The following is a 16159-nucleotide window of genomic DNA, read 5'->3' on the forward strand; positions in this document are numbered from 1 at the left end:
TCATCTTAGGTGACATGAATTGGCACTCCGGTGTTATGAAATGATAAACACAACAAATGAAGCCATTCAATATCCGCTATATAATATTGTTTGTAATTGTATTACTATACTGTCTGTATCGGTGTTCATGTTCACATTTGTAATATAAGATTCTAATGTTGATCTTAATGAAAGGATCACTATGCACATGAGATACTTAGAGAAAGAATGACACAGCAGTCAAAATGGCAAAATTCTATTTTTTTCTTGAACTCAACCCTGAAGTAAAAGTAGCTGTTACAGTAGCACTGTTAATATTATATAAGAATTATTGATAATGACATTGTTACATAAAGTTACTGTGACGGACTGACAATGTAGATGTCTGTCAGATTTCAAGCGCTGCAACATCATGCTCCATACAATCCCTGTTTCCTCGGTGAAAGTCCTCAGAAACAGAACGATGGCGCCTGTCCAGTCTGTTCTGGAGGCATGGGGGGGGGGGGGGGGGGGTGATGTCCATCTCCCCAACACAGGCCCCACCTGGCCTGGACCAAAGTGGTATGATGAGGGGCAGGGGCAGTGATTCCAGTGGAAATGACATTATGAAAAACAGGCAAGTGATGTCGGAGATCGATAAGAGCCTGAGAGCATTCTCTGTGTCAGTCGTATCGCGTGATGATAATGCCCGAGCAGTGCAAATGACGGCAAACTACTTTGGAATGACGTGCTGTAGATTTAATTTGATAGGTTTCAGTTGTCTTTCCATCAACTGAAACAGGAAAAAACAAACGATTTTCATTAGCGTCCCGGTGGAGATGGAAGGTTCTAGAATGGAAGGATGAAGGAATTGATGCTGTGTGTGTGTGTGTGTGTGACTGGTACGAGGGTGGTGGAGACCTAACCCAAGCGTGAGAGGAACCACACTCCAGGCCCCTCTGGGTCAAGTGTGGTGAGAGAGGGCTCGATCCTACAACATGCGCTCTAGTGGAAAGAAGAAGCACCTGCAGCTGGCTGGGATTCACGTCGCAAAACCCCCCAGAAGTGCCTCCTCTTGGCCGCCACGCTTCACAAGCACAGCTCCCATCCAGCATCTTCCTGAATTCTTTCTTGCCAGCGAAACAACTCTTTCGTTGCTCTTCTTGTTTTGTGTGTGTTTTGTTTTTTTGGTGGTGTCTTTTCGGTTTCCAACTGAATGCTGAATCACACCCCAGTTTCAACTTCTCCTCTTCCTGATAATGACAAGAATCACTGTCATTACAAGGCCCCCCCCCATCAGCAGGGTGACAGGTCAGAGTGCTGTCCATGGCTTAGTGAGGGTCCAGAATGATCCTTCTATTGTGTGTGCGCACGTCCAGTATGTGTGTGCGTATGTGTGCGTGTGTGTCTGACTCAATCATAATGTTTTGGATGTCTGAAGGTAACTTATAGCTACGCTAACCTGGGGAACTGGAAGAGTTTCCCAGAACAATGCTGTGAGTCACATGAGAAAGAGTGCACATGCTTCGGTCTAGCACTGAAAAGTGCATTTTATTACACAGAATAAGTGAATAAATAACGATATCCTGTGTGTGTTCGTCTGTGTGTTTGTGTGAGACTGAGTGTGTGTGTGTGTGTTCCTCTGTGTGAGTGTGAGAGTCTGTGTGTGCAGATTTGAGTGTATGTCTTTGTGTATGTGTGTGTTCATTCGGGGCTTCAAGCAAAAGGTCATGGAGGCACATTCAGTCAGTCACTACAACCTCTCCTACAGTTACATGATAGTGTGTCAGATAACTCAGAGAAACAGGCAGGTAGACATTCCTTGGCCATATAACTAAAACCAAACACTAAGACAAGGAATTGAAGCACATGCAAACGCTGACTGACTGGTTAGAAACAGGAGATAAAGGAGCCACTAAAGCTGTTATTACTTTGGATCAAAAATCGACCTTAGATGTGAACGAGCAAGGAGAGATGAGGAGAGAGGTTTGACTTCCAGCAGAAAGACCACACACACCAGTCATATATATAGCTCACAAACACAATCCAAAAGGCCACTGTACACACAAACACACTCGGACTCACACCTGTACCACAATCACATAAATGCCGGAAAGATCTGGAAAGAAAATGCAAGGACACATACATACTCGCTCTATCAAACACACTGTCGGTGGCCAATGTCTGTCTATCTGTCTGTCGACTAGTTCTGAGTGTATCTGAGCTGAGGTTTTAACAGTATACCTACGAGCTGTACGGTGTGACTGTACAGCACAGCGTGCATGTCCGCTGTCTCTAAGCGAAGTTAGGTAAGGGTGTAAACTACCGTGTTTTTGCGGGTGTGGTGTTGTTCAGCGAGAGTGTGTGAGACAAAGTGAGGGCTCTAAATGTGAACCAGTAGTGGCTGGGTCTCACTGTCGGGGGGCTCACCCTCAGGGGGGGGCAGCTGGTACACCACGCAGAGAGAGGAGTACAGACAGCCCACGAATGACATCACGCTCGAAAAGTACATCACTCCCTGGGCCCCGCCCACCAGCGAGGTCAGAGGTCCCATTGCCACGGAAACCAGGATCTGAGCAAGGAAGTACTGGCAGCTGAGTAGAGAGATGTCCACGCCCATCCCTCTCCTGGTCCCTTCCTCAGAGGAGCCACAAAACTATACACACATACACGCACACACAAAACAGTAAGATAAAGTACCTTTCCCCATTCACAGTCCACAAATATTCTGAATTACAAATAAACATGAAATGCAAAAAAACATGAATGAATCAGGAACTGAACTATCATTATTACCTAGTTTCCATAAGCCTTTATCTCTGTCCAGAGAGTCTAAGTCTATGTCTCAGTATCTCTGTCCAGAGAGTCTATGTCTCAGCATCTCTGTCCAGAGAGTCTAAGTCTCTGTCTCAGTATCTCTGTACAGAGAGTCTATGTCTCAGTATCTCTGTCCAGAGAGTCTAAGTCTATGTCTCAGTATCTCTGTCCAGAGAGTCTAAGTCTATGTCTCAGTATCTCTGTCCAAAGAGTCTAAGTCTATGTCTCAGTATCTCTGTCCAGAGAGTCTATGTCTATGTCTCAGTATCTCTGTCCAGAGAGTCTATGTCTCAGTATCTCTGTCCAGAGAGTCTAAGTCTATGTCTCAGTATCTCTGTCCAGAGAGTCTATGTCTCAGTATCTCTGTCCAGAGAGTCTAAGTCTATGTCTCAGTATCTCTGTCCAGAGAGTCTATGTCTATGTCTCAGTATCTCTGTCCAGAGAGTCTAAGTCTATGTCTCAGTATCTCTGTCCAGAGAGTCTATGTCTCAGTATCTCTGTCCAGAGAGTCTATGTCTAAGTCTGTGTCTCCAGTGTTGTGGATGTACTGTACCTCAGGGTTCTGGTAGTAGTCACACAGCAGCGAGTAAGGCAGAGTGCACAGGGAGGAGAAGAGCACCCCGTAGGTGACACAGAGAGACAGCACCACATAGAGGTTGGTGGACAGCGTGGCCAGACCCGTGCCCAGACCGAAGGCCAGGTAGGCAAAGAAATAGAGCGAGCGGAGGGAGAAACGCTCCTCCAGCTTGTCCAGGATGGCTGGAAGGAAGACAACCAAACGGAGAACGGGGAATGAGACGCTTTGTGCAGAACTGACACTGTTTGTGTGTCCATGTCTGTGTTTAGGGAGGGGGGCATTTGCTTTAGTTTCATGTCCTATGCTGAGAGAAGAAGGATCTGTGTTTGTGTGTGTGTGTGTGTGTGTGTGTGTGTGTACGTGTGTGTGTGAGAGGACTCACCTGAGTAGAAGGCAGCACTGAATGCATAGATGCACATGCCCCAGCAGCCCATGCTGACCCCGGCATTGTAGCGTTGGTAGGCCTCCGAGTCGTGAGGGGCTTTGGGATCTCCCTCAAACACCACCTCCCCCATGAAGTCAGTGTAAAACAGTAGCATTCCCTCAAAGGACAGCCAACCTGAACACAGCAGACACAGGGGTTAGCTTGAAGCATAAAGTGTAAATGGTAATATTAGTACTGGTCAAAGTTTTTTTTCTCCCCAGTTTTAAAAGTATAATGAGGGGCGGGACAGAGTGGGTTAACAGTTCGGGAATCGTCAAGGAATGCAGATTTCCATACCAAAGTTTGTGGGTTTACATGGCCTGGCCTACACTATCCCTGACTTTAACAAAGCTGGGCAGCAGACATTTAATCTAGTGAGGTGTTAGTGGGAAAATGGCTCTCAGCAAACACACGCCAACTAGTGATACGAGTGCCAGTTTACCCAGAAAATGGTTTGTGCACAAGCTGCGGAGGGAGGGGGGCATCCTGTAGATGGCCACACACAGCAGCTTCATGGACATCTGGGAGTCGGCCGTCTCCACGTGCTCACTCAGGTCACTGTCGTAGCGCACTCCGTTCAGCAGGATGTTCGCCACCTTCAGGGCAACAAACAACAAAACAAACCACTGATTATAAACTCTTTTTACAATTCTGAAACTGAAAGAATTTTGAAACCTTTACATCTAAGTAATAATATGCATATACTGTATACTTATAACATGCATGTACATATACATATGTTTCAAACTGGTTGAATTGGTAGTCATTTATCTTAGAACCGACTGCAGCCCCTATTCTGACTAATACGGTGGATAATAGTTTACTGTAGTTGGAGTTGAAGGAGAAAATGCTTTTGAAGGATTTGGAGGAACAGTAGTCTTTAGTCTAGTATATGTTAGCTGCATCTAAGGGTGGAGACTGAGACCAGTCATTTCTAATTACAGTCTTCTGGACCTGTGGATAATACCCTGTTGCAGCCCAATCACCTGATACAATCTTTTCCCACCCTCTCATGACGTTAGTTCTTCAAATAATAACGCTATCGTTTTAAAATAAGCAGTAATAGCTTAAGTGTATAGACGCAAACACTCCTATCAAGAACTGCCAGATTTTTATCAATACAAAAATTATCAAAAAAGAAAAAGGAGTTCAGATGTACCTGCTGGCTGAAAGTGACTGTCCTCCTTCTGCCGTTCTCAAACCCAGTTGGAGTCATCAGAGGTTCCTCCACCAGAGCCAGGCTCTGGGGGCGTTTCAGGATGCCAGCAGAGGAGCCCCGCTTGGAGCCTGCCCCAGGCATAGACACCCTCCTAGGCTGGGTCTCTGCAGCAGGCTGGGCCACTCCAGCAGGCTGGATCTCTGCACCAGGCTGGGACCCTGCTCCCTGCTGAGGCCCACCTGCAGGCTGAGGCCCACCCACAGGCTGGGTTCCTGTCCCAGGCTGAGATCCCTGTGGAGGCGGACTGTCACCTGGGGGCAAGGGCCTGGCTGCACCGCTGGGGTCCAGAAGCTGTGGTGATTGCTGTCCTGTGTAGCAGTCGATGAGAACACTGTCAATGTAGGAGGTGCCCAGAGAAGAGGCAAACTCATTGATGCCGGTGAGGGAGCTGTCTCGGCTGATGAAGCTGCCGTATTTGGGAGTGAGCGGGCTGAGGGGGGAGATGGGGCTTGTCAGGCCGGCACAGAGGCGCGCGTTGGCACTGCAGGAATGTGCCAGGGGGTCAGGGTGCTGGTGGGAGAACTGGTAGCCGTACAGGCCTTCCTCCTCCACCTCCTCCTCCAGGGCCACAGCGGGGTGGACAGGGGGAGAGGGAGGGAGGGGGTGACTTGGGCTCTTCAGGAGGCTTTTGGGGTTCTTCTGAGGCTGCGTCTTTGGCAAGGGCCGCTCCGGGATGCTCGTCAGGGTCATCGCCGTGGCAGCCACCAAGGTGACACTGGTGAACAGGTAGATGACCCGAAGCTGCCCTCCCACAGACCTTCCGAACTCCGTGTGGTCCCAGTTGATTCCGCCGACAATGTACCCAAACCCACCTCCCAGTCCTGCACATCACAAACAGGAAATACTGTCTCACCAGGAAATAACAGATTATCATTCAACAAATTCACAATCACTCAGCTTGAAACATTCTTATCTGCACGGTTAAAGCCTTGCAATCCAATCAGCCAGTATAGAGTGCTCAAATTTTCTACCCTTCCCTGAAACATGAATTCATCTATTCTTCCACATAGATCTTAGAAGATATGATGGGGTTTGGTGTGCGGCTATGAACCCTCTCAGATGGAAGCAGGCAGGGAGCATGACCACCACTGACCTGCCAGCAGAGCGTGGATGTTCAAGCCCCGGTCCTGGTCCTCTGGGCTGCACACATCCATCATATAGGCGTGGCTGGGGTTGTCGGCCGAGTCCGCGCTGAAGTCCATCAGCACCACTCCACACACGGTCAGGATAATGCCCCACTTGTGATTGGTTGCTGTGTCTGATATCACCCCGCCGATGTCTCGTCCGTTCAGCACCAGTGTTAAACCCAGCAGGGCTCCTACAGAGAGGAAACATCAGACACACAGCATCATGGTGGATGTACGAAGTGACGACAACAGGCCAAGATGGGAGGCTGACTAAGTGTCCTGGGGCCATGAATAAGCCAGTCAGATATCAAGACGTGTACCCAAACCTAAAACCAGAGGCTTTAGCTTATAGTGTTAGCACATAGCAATGTTCAGTTCTCCTGACACTTACCTATGGCCAGGGCAAAGATGAAAGGCCTTCTTCGGCCGAAGCGAGATGTGCAACGGTCACTCCAGGCTCCAAGAAGAGGCTGGACGAGGAACCCTACAAGCCCAAAGGAGAGAAGAGTTTAGGGCCTTCTAGAAGGAGGGGGTGGTGATAATTATAATTTCAAAGCACCCGTCTAACCTATTCCCCCAGAGCTCCATTCATATGCTTACACACACTACCGCATCACATATTATGTATACTTGGACTATTGGCCATAGTCTCAGTATCCATATCTCCCTTGGTCCCCTCCTTACCCATGATGGGACTGATGAACCACACCAAGCTGTAGAACTGGTCTGGAAGCCCCATCTGCAGCAGCACGGGAGTGACGTAGGCCGTTTCCATGGCGTAGCTGAACTCGATGCCAAACAGGACACAGCCATTGAAGAGCAGCTCGGGTAAAGTGCGTCGGGGGGGCAGCTCGCTGAGATCCAGCTGGTCCAGGGGGCAGGGGGTGTTGGGGGGCGGGGGGGGGGACGGCCGGATCAACTTCCGCCGCTTCGGGTGTCTCTGGAAGTTGTTGGCGCGGTGACTCAGGTGTCGTGTGGTGGATGATGGAAAGCTGGCGGTCTTTGGCAGACAGGTCCTCCAGAGGCCATCCTGAGTGGCACAGGATGACCTCCCCCCTGCTCCTCCTCCCCCCACTGGGCTGGTGAGGAGGGGGTCACTAGGGGTGCCCATACCTGGAGACGACATCACTCTGGTACACTCTGCATACGCTGGGGGATCCTTGTCAAATCAAAACCACAGAAAAGTAATGAGGAATTTATGTTCAGCGAGGGGAAAGAATTGAAAGGAGTCAACGGGTTATGTCAACACGTGTGTAGGCTACTAAGCAAAAGCATGCAAATGTGTAGAGTAACTAACCATAGCGTTTTTAGAGGACATTCAATATCACTGCGGCTTACATTGTTTTCAAGTTAAGCAGCAATAAGTAGGTTGTCAAGGATGCCATGGTAACCAGCTAAGGCCATCACCAGTGTGAGCTGATGGCAAATTCTCCTCGTGGGCACGACGCACTGCAACCAATGCGCATGTAGCAGTGTGATGTGCGCAAAAACCATGTGCCCGGTGTAGCTGAGTACAGCAGTATGCGGCACCGTGTCTCACACGGAAGCTGTTTCCATTTTAATTTTTCATGGAAGAATACATAAAAATCGGATGAATGCAAGACGAGGCGTAAGGCAGGCATTGGGGCATATGAAACGGACATAAAAAATATACGTGTAATACTTATTTATAACACGCGGATTCGACATGAAACGTCTATTTATCACTACCAAATCGTGCAGAACGTGCAATTGTGACAAGCTCGATAATGATGTCGATGGGCGGATAATCTACCATTATTTTCTTTCATGATTTGACATTTTGTTTGCAAGGTGAATTCTACAATAGGTTTTAACTGTGCTTTAAAAGGATAAGGCGTGCAAATTGAAACGTGAGAGAAAATTACCTTTTTGAGGTGTCTTGTCGTTTACTGTAGAACAAAATGGTGATGAACAAGTCAATCATATTTATGCTTTACAAAATGTGCGACAAATGAGAAGATACATGTTTCTTCCCTGATGCAGTCATCCCGCTGCATTCTCTCTTCGTCCCTTCTCATTCCCCCTCTCTCTCCCTCTTCCCCTCCCTTCCCCTGTCCCCCGGTCACCCATGACGTCACATCACCCCTCCTGATTGTATGCGCTTGTTAGACCTGCAACATCAGCACCATCTCCAGGAGGCATTGGCACCTTCCTGTAGCCTACTGATGTTTGCTCAGGTCCTCGTGAGTTCAACCATAACACACTACTAATCACTTAATTGTATCCATGAGTCAAAGGGAAAACCCCTAGGTCAGGTACCAGGCTCCCAGCACAAAAAAAAGAAAAAAAAGGAAAACGAATATGAGGAAATGTCCTCATGATGAGTTTCAACCTTTGCCCTCTGTCAGCACCATTGTGGGTTATGCAATTTGTAATAAAATAACCGCATTATGTTTAAGATGTAGGCTATGTGCAAAGTGATTCACTTTGACAATAAAGGTGTGATAGATTATTGAGAAATGTAAGCAGCCCTATGTAGTTGTTCCAGCTGTCACACAGTCAGAGTTTATGAAACTAGAAATGCACATGCTCAAAGTTGTCAAATTATGGAACATAACCCGCCCCTCCGCTTCAAATCTTTAGTTTATTGGTTGACTTGCCATGTTGTTTAAATTATGATTGGACGGTAGTTTGGAAGGGGCGCGGTTAGAGTAGTGATGTTTTGCAACTGAAGGGGTGTAACCCATAAACAGACATTCATTCAACTACAACCGAGAAATTTAGAAGAGATCTATTTCTAGAGTCCTCATTTTTGTCAACACATTAATTTTACCTCCAGCTATAATGGCAAAGATTGACCTATCAAAAGTGGGAGCGAACTTATTGAAGAGTGCTGCTTCTGGAGAGGTAGGCTAAAGGCTTCGTATTAGGCTAACAACATTAAAGCAAACAAGCGACTCGATCGTATGTTTAAATGGTTTCTGGGTGAGAAGTTCTCGCCAAAGCTATTGTAACCCAATTACGCTCTGCCTATGCAGTTTATCGAGAATTGTTCCCACAGCTCGTTCGGTTTTGGTATAGGCCTATTTTATCGTCTCGGCCCCCTACGGCTTCCTGATAGTAATGCACTCCCCTGAGAAGCATGCTGAGATCTGAAATCTTAAACCGTTAGTTGGCATCTTGATAGCGGGTTTAATAATGTGTAATTGGCACTCTCAGTTACAGACTGGGGCGATAATGAGGATGATAATCCTTTACCAGTATTCTATAGGGAGTGCCAGGTATGCTTTGTAAATGCAAGGGCTGATCCAGGGCAGGGTGAGTTTGTCAGTAAGTTTGGATTTCTTAAGGTGACCCGGCTCATTTTCATGTTCAGTTTTCAGTGTTCATTTAAATGTAAAAAAATAAATAATTTACACGTGATTCATTGTATTAATGTCTAATCTTTGCCTTTGTGTGATGCTGGTCAGTTCATGCATGACCGGACCACAACATGTTCCACCACCCGTCCACCACCGGTCCACCACCCGTCCACCACCCGTTCACCACCCGTTCTCCCATGTCTTATGCAGTACACACACTCACACACACACACAATTGAATGCCACGATTCCCTGTCTGTATTCCAGAGCGTGGCGCTCCAGTCTCTGTGGTGTGACCAGCCGGCCATCCTCTTCTTCCTGCGTAGGTTTGGCTGCCAGGTGTGTCGCTGGACGGCAGCAGAAGTCAGTAAACTGGAGCCGGACCTGAAAGCCAGCGGTGTGGCACTGGTGGGCATTGGCCCCGAGGAGACAGGACTGAAGGAGTTCAAGGAAGGGGGGTTCTTCAAAGGAGGTGAGCAGGATCACAACTTTGGGTGTTATTACTGGCTAGGTGAAGTTTGGAACGTGTTCACACAGAATGTAAAATGGAATGTTGAATTCTCTAATACTGGGGAACATTCTAGATAGCAAGAGAAGAACTACAGAGATGACATAGTGCTTTGTTCTGTGTTTTTCATCTCTGTACGATTAGTCAGAAACCGTTTGCAAAACGATAGGGCTTTTAGATTAGTCATTTACAGTCAACCAAAGTATTAACGCTTTGTCACCCTTACACAACTTTAGTACGGGGGCTTTTGTAATGCCTGGCTAGCGAGGGCATGTGTCAAAGCGGTTGTTCTAGCACCCAGTGTTATAAAAGAGCCCAGTGTTATAAAAGAGCTGTTATCTTTACTATGCCTGGCTGTAAAGGGTAAATAATGTACATAATGGAGCCCAGAGTAAACAGACACTGATGTTGAAATTATCGTTCATTATGATTCTAACTCTAACCTATAATTCTTTGTTGTCCGTTAACAATTTCACACATGTCTATTCTAGTTTCACACGATTAACTACACTAATTAGATGTCTAGGCCTCTTTAATTAAGGGGTTCGGCTTAATTATGATGTAACATATATGCCTAAGCCTATAGGATGACAAGGATTTTTACTTTTCATGTACACCTCTGTTACAGACATTTACGTTGATGAGAAAAAGCAATCGTACAAGGATCTGGGATTTAAAAGGTGAATTGGCTCTTTGACTATGGAGGACCAAACCTGCCATATTTACAAATGAATGAATGAATGAATAAATTCCCACATCCATGCATTTAGACAGAAATAAACGAATATATGTATTAATTAATGCACAATTGTCAATCAATAGTTACATATACTTTACATTTATGTATGTATTTATTTTTTTATTCATTTATTGATTGATTGATTGATTGATTTATTGATTTATTAATTCATTAATTCATTTATTTATTTATTTATTTATGTATTCATTTATTCATTCATTCATTCATTGTTCCCAATATTATAATGAGAGGAGGCCAATAGGCGTGGAAACTGACGTTCAGACATTGCAATCAATCCAGAGCCATAGATTCAATCTAGCTAACGCCTGGGACACACTGGCTGCGAAGCGGATATCGTTTTTATGGACAACATAGCCTACATGGCCAGGCTGGCCGACCTCATTGAAAACAAAGATTTAATTTACCATATGATATTTGGATAAACAAACATGTTATAAAGAATTGACTACGTTAGTTGTGGGCTATCACTTAACACCCAACTTCACTACGCTGACCGGCCAACCATGTGTTTACCCCGATAAAAACGATATCCGATCAATTCTCAAAATGTAAACATTTAAAAATAAAAAATCCTGATTGTTGATTGTCAAACCAACATTTTTGTCCTGTGTGTAAGAGCGAGATAGACGATCTGTCATCGCCCCCAATCAAGCAGAAGAGAAATTTGTGAAGATTGACGACACAAAGTTAATCATCGAAGATGAAATGTAGTTTAGTCCTACATGGAGTTGTATGCCCCACAGCACGTATTTTACAAAGACTACGGCAACAAAAGCCAACCATTGCCACGTTATGTTGGGAATGGGATGCTGTTGCGACGGTTGTTGGAGCAACAAGTTGCCTAATTAGCCTGTAGCCTATGCCATGTTTATGTACCATGTATAAAAGGAAAGCTCAGAGAAGGTGAAAGGCTTGGTGACCTGCGTGGAGAAATGCGCGTCTAGTGTGAACAGCATCGCGCCATTCGTAGCAGATTGTGGCGCTTCAGGGCGCTTCGCAGCCAGTGTGTCCCAGGCGTTAGCTAGATTGAATCTATGGCTCTGGATTGATTGCAATGTCTGAACGTCAGTTTCCACGCCTACTGGCCTCCTCTCATTATCATATTGGGAACAATGAAAGAATTAATGAATGAATGAATAAATAAATGAATAAATAAATAAATGTATAAATAAATGAATAAATAAATGAATAAATAAATGAATATATAAATGAATATATAAATGAATAAATCAATCAATCAATCAATAAATGAATACAAAAATAAATACATACATAAATGTAAAATATATGTAACTATTGATTGACAATTGTGCATTAATTAATACATATATTCGTTTATTTCTGTCTAAATGCATGGATGTGGACATTTATTCATTCATTCATTTGTAAATATGGCAGGTTTGGTCCTCCATATTTGACGTCTTTATCTCTTACTTGTGAGTCATGTATTGATCGCAGTGGTTTGCTTGGTGTGACTAGACTAGAACATGTCCCACTATACTGTTAAATGCAGTATACACACACGCAGGCACGCCCACACACACAGGCACACACACACACATCCCACCACCTGTTTTTGTCTCCACCAGGTACAGTGCTCTGAGCGTGGTCCCTGCTGCACTGGGGAAGAAAGTACGAGATGTCACAGCCAAGGTAATCCTTCTGACAGGACTGTGAAAGGCCTGTACCTCACACACTGTCTGACAGGACTGTGAAAGGCCTGTACCTCACACACTGTCTGACAGGACTGTGAAAGGCCTGTACCTCACGCACTGTCTGACAGGACTGTGAAAGGCCTGTACCTCACACACTGTCTGACAGGACTGTGAAAGGCCTGTACCTCACGCACTGTCTGACAGGACTGTGAAAGGCCTGTACCTCACACACTGTCTGACAGGACTGTGAAAGGCCTGTACCTCACGCACTGTCTGACAGGACTGTGAAAGGCCTGTACCTCACACACTGTCTGACGGGACTGTGAAAGGCCTGTACCTCACACACTGTCTGACAGGACTGTGAAAGGCCTGTACCTCACACACTGTCTGACGGGACTGTGAAAGGCCTGTACCTCACACACTGCCTGACAGGACTGTGAAAGGCCTGTACCTCACACACTGTCTGACAGGACTGTGAAAGGCCTGTACCTCACGCACTGTCTGACAGGACTGTGAAAGGCCTGTACCTCACACACTGTCTGACGGGACTGTGAAAGGCCTGTACCTCACACACTGTCTGACAGGACTGTGAAAGGCCTGTACCTCACACACTGTCTGACGGGACTGTGAAAGGCCTGTACCTCACACACTGCCTGACAGGACTGTGAAAGGCCTGTACCTCACACACTGCCTGACAGGAATGTGAAAGATGTCTGACTAGCTTTGCTTGTTTTTTTTCTCCTTCGGCTGTCAGGCCAATGCCCAGGGTATCCAGGGGAATTTCACTGGAGACCTCCTTCAGAGCGGAGGCATGCTCATCGTGGCCAAAGGTAAGTACCCCCCGCCCCACAACCAAGGAGATTGTATCTTCAGAAAGTTTGTGCTCGGAAGTTCAAACAAGTGTGATGAAGGTGCTCAGAAGTTTAAAAGCCTTTCGTCAGATAGCTGTTTCATGGTGAAAATTTGAAAAACATGAACAATACTCATACATGTTAGCAATAGAACTGGGTTACAAACCACGCATATCATCTCGAACAGCTGTGGTGTAGGAGATTGTATGTTTCTTGTTTTTAAGTGTTGTGAAATACCGTGGTCTGTTTTAGGTCTCTTTTTATATGGCATTTATATCCTGCAAAGTCCACCAGGGGGCATTGTTGTAGCACATCAGTTGTCTGGACATTGTATGAGGGAAAATAATCAATTAACTGTTTTTGCGAGTCAATGTTCTGTTCTGTTCTAAAATGGTACACGTATCACACTATTCCTGCTGCTCTTTATTGTGCTTTATTATTTGGTGATCGTGCATTCATTATGTGTGTGTGTGTGTGGTACAGGTGGAGAGAAGATTCTGCTGCACTTTGTCCAAGATTCTCCGGGTGACTTTGTGCCGTTGGAGGACATATCCAAGGCCCTGGGCATCACTACCAGCGCCCAGGCAGGAGAGAAACCGCAGGTAAACAAGAAGAGCAGTAATGTATTGTTTTGTATTCAGTTAACTGACACTTTAATCCAAAGTATGGTACAGAGGGATTTGAACCTGGGCCCTCTTGATTTGCAGTCAAATATCACTGAACTAAACCCAGCCCCTGCAACAGCAGTAAGAACACTCTGTCCCTCCTTACTGATCAATGGTCAGAAATCCGTAACTGTAGTAGCTATCTTGTCTACCAAATTTAGGTGGACGATTCTGGTTGTGACTTTAATGAGCCACCAGGGGGCACTCATTCACCTAGTCATAGTGAGACTGCATTGAAGGAAGGACGTGGTGTGCTGGTGTTCTCAGGCTTGAGGAAATATTCTGATTGTTATGTGCTCAGAACAAGCGCCAACATTGTCTTCTCTAAGTTGTTGACGTTTGGTAGCTTCAGATCAGTAAGAACCGTAGGGAAGTTTGCGACGGTCGTGGTGTTAATGAACACATTCAACTTCATTAGATCGATTGCAGGTAGTCGTATTCGTGTAGGAATGGTCCTACATTGTGTCTGTTCATACACCGATAATATATACAGCACATCAAATCGGATTTCGTTTTGATATCTGCAATTGCTATTTGACCCAGTCTGACTATCCCCTAGGCAGCAGGATAGGAGGGCCGCAGCCTGAGAAAGTTCTGTGGTTGTCAGCCCAGTCAGCAGGCCCACGAGGCCCAGCATGTGGTGCTAAACCACAGCTCTGTAGCCCGGCAGGGACCTGGCTCTCCTCCCTTCTCAACCAGCCCAGAGAGCCTCCCAGCCATCGCTGCAGTGTGTGGCTTCCTTCTCCCGTGACACTGCTGAGAACATCCAGATGTCCCAGAACAGAGCAGACCTTATGTTGGATTACAGGGGGGGGGGGGGGGGGGGGGGCACTTTGGCGTCACTGAAGTTCACAAATAGGCCTAATGGTACATTTACAATCGTGGCTGTCCGGTTGATGAGGTGTCCTAGATGATGAGGTCATTTGATAAGCACATCAGATTAACAAACCGTTTGTTGTCTCCTTTTAGTTTTATTGTTACTGAAAGGAGATACCGCCCCACATAGCTCTCTATCTCTCTCGCTCTCACACACACACACACACGCGTACTCACTGGGCTGGGCTGAACCTGTCAGTCTCCGTGTCAATCACAAGCTCTTCATCTGTGTCTGCATCAGAGATGGAAATGATTAGGTTGTTCCCTAGGGGCCCGGCTGTCCAGCAGCTTTACCTTAGCCAGGGGCCCCACAGGGCTCCAGGGTCATCGTCCCACCCCCTTCATCAGGAAGGACCAAGCCCCGACAGGCAGGGCTGGCTCCATGGAGTCCATTTGTCCATGTTTTATGGAACTAGAGGTGTTACTATTGCAGAATGTTCCAGTTTCCTTGCAACAGCCATGGCTCCACTTAGAATCTACTGGGTGTGTACCACATTCCAGTCTTTCAATTCCCATATTTTTAGAACAGAATCATCTTTTCCTACGAAACTTGCCCAAACATAACAGACCTCAGAGGGCACGAGATAAGAAAGGAAATGAAAACAATGTAGGTGAAACCAGACTCCACGGTTGAAGCCCAACTACAGTATGTTCAGACCCAGTAATACACCATTAAAACATTAAAATGTCATCACATCCCAGTAAAATGTTACTGAGCCAAGTTTGAAAGGTGACATGTTGGTCTCTCATAATTCAATTTAACTCAGTTCACTTTATTAATCCAGAAGGAAATTCAAGAGTTCATGGATATGTACCCTGCCTGTAGAATGGTTGGCCTAGCCCTGCTCTCATCCAGTGTCTGTGTCGTTTCTCTCCCAGTGTAACGATGATGTCTGTACGAGATGAAGCCTAAATGTGCTCCCGTCCTTTGACACCTCAAGTGCTTTTTGGGAAAATGACAGAGGGACTCCGACCCTGCAGTCACCATAGCCAAAGATAACACTTTAATACTTTGGAAGGGGTGAATGATACTTCATGTTCTATATAATTATTGAAACAAAGTCAGTTTTTATTCCTTTTGTTTTATTTTGCACTGTACATGCATTTTGATCTTTTGTGTGCGTTTATTTGTGTTCCATACTATATCTTTTTAACATTCCTTCTCATATCAATCGTTTTTTCTCCCCATTCTAATAAATACATTTAATGTCATTTTCTTTTACTTTCTTAAATTAAACAGATTTTTAAACAATTTGTAACACCTGTTTACATATTATGTCATTGTAATGGGTACAATATGAAAATATTTTTACCTATGTTGATTTGTTCACAATCTGTCTGATATGATTGTAATTGCTGAGTTTCCATTGTATGGATGTGAGAGTGTGAATAAATTGAA

At 45.6% G+C, this 16159-nt stretch overlaps 2 protein-coding genes across 3 annotated transcripts; one reads left to right on the forward strand and one right to left on the reverse strand.

Moving 5' to 3' along the window:
* Positions 1 to 233: 233 nt before the first annotated feature.
* Positions 234 to 8161, reverse strand: slc45a1 (solute carrier family 45 member 1). Of its 2 annotated transcripts, XM_062460947.1 has the most exons (10): positions 8009 to 8161; positions 6807 to 7281; positions 6514 to 6606; positions 6089 to 6313; positions 4936 to 5816; positions 4219 to 4372; positions 3735 to 3911; positions 3329 to 3534; positions 2389 to 2614; positions 234 to 1211 (listed from the first exon to the last, which is right to left on the reverse strand). In XM_062460947.1, exons 2-10 carry the CDS (start codon positions 7246 to 7248, stop codon positions 1183 to 1185), a joined length of 2433 nt encoding a protein of 810 aa, XP_062316931.1. In that variant the 5' UTR covers positions 7249 to 7281; positions 8009 to 8161; the 3' UTR covers positions 234 to 1182. The 2 variants fall into 2 exon arrangements, with proteins under 2 accessions (XP_062316931.1, XP_062316921.1); XM_062460937.1 differs by having other exon boundaries at positions 234 to 2614.
* Positions 8162 to 8829: 668 nt separating this feature from the next.
* On the forward strand, positions 8830 to 16159 carry prxl2b (peroxiredoxin like 2B). Its single transcript, XM_062460958.1, has 7 exons — positions 8830 to 8990; positions 9713 to 9917; positions 10582 to 10633; positions 12303 to 12366; positions 13123 to 13198; positions 13703 to 13821; positions 15640 to 16159. Exons 1-7 carry the CDS (start codon positions 8928 to 8930, stop codon positions 15664 to 15666), a joined length of 606 nt encoding a protein of 201 aa, XP_062316942.1. The 5' UTR covers positions 8830 to 8927; the 3' UTR covers positions 15667 to 16159.

The sequence above is a fragment of the Osmerus eperlanus genome, chromosome 1 (assembly GCF_963692335.1).
Source record: "Osmerus eperlanus chromosome 1, fOsmEpe2.1, whole genome shotgun sequence".
Lineage (NCBI taxonomy): Eukaryota > Metazoa > Chordata > Actinopteri > Osmeriformes > Osmeridae > Osmerus > Osmerus eperlanus.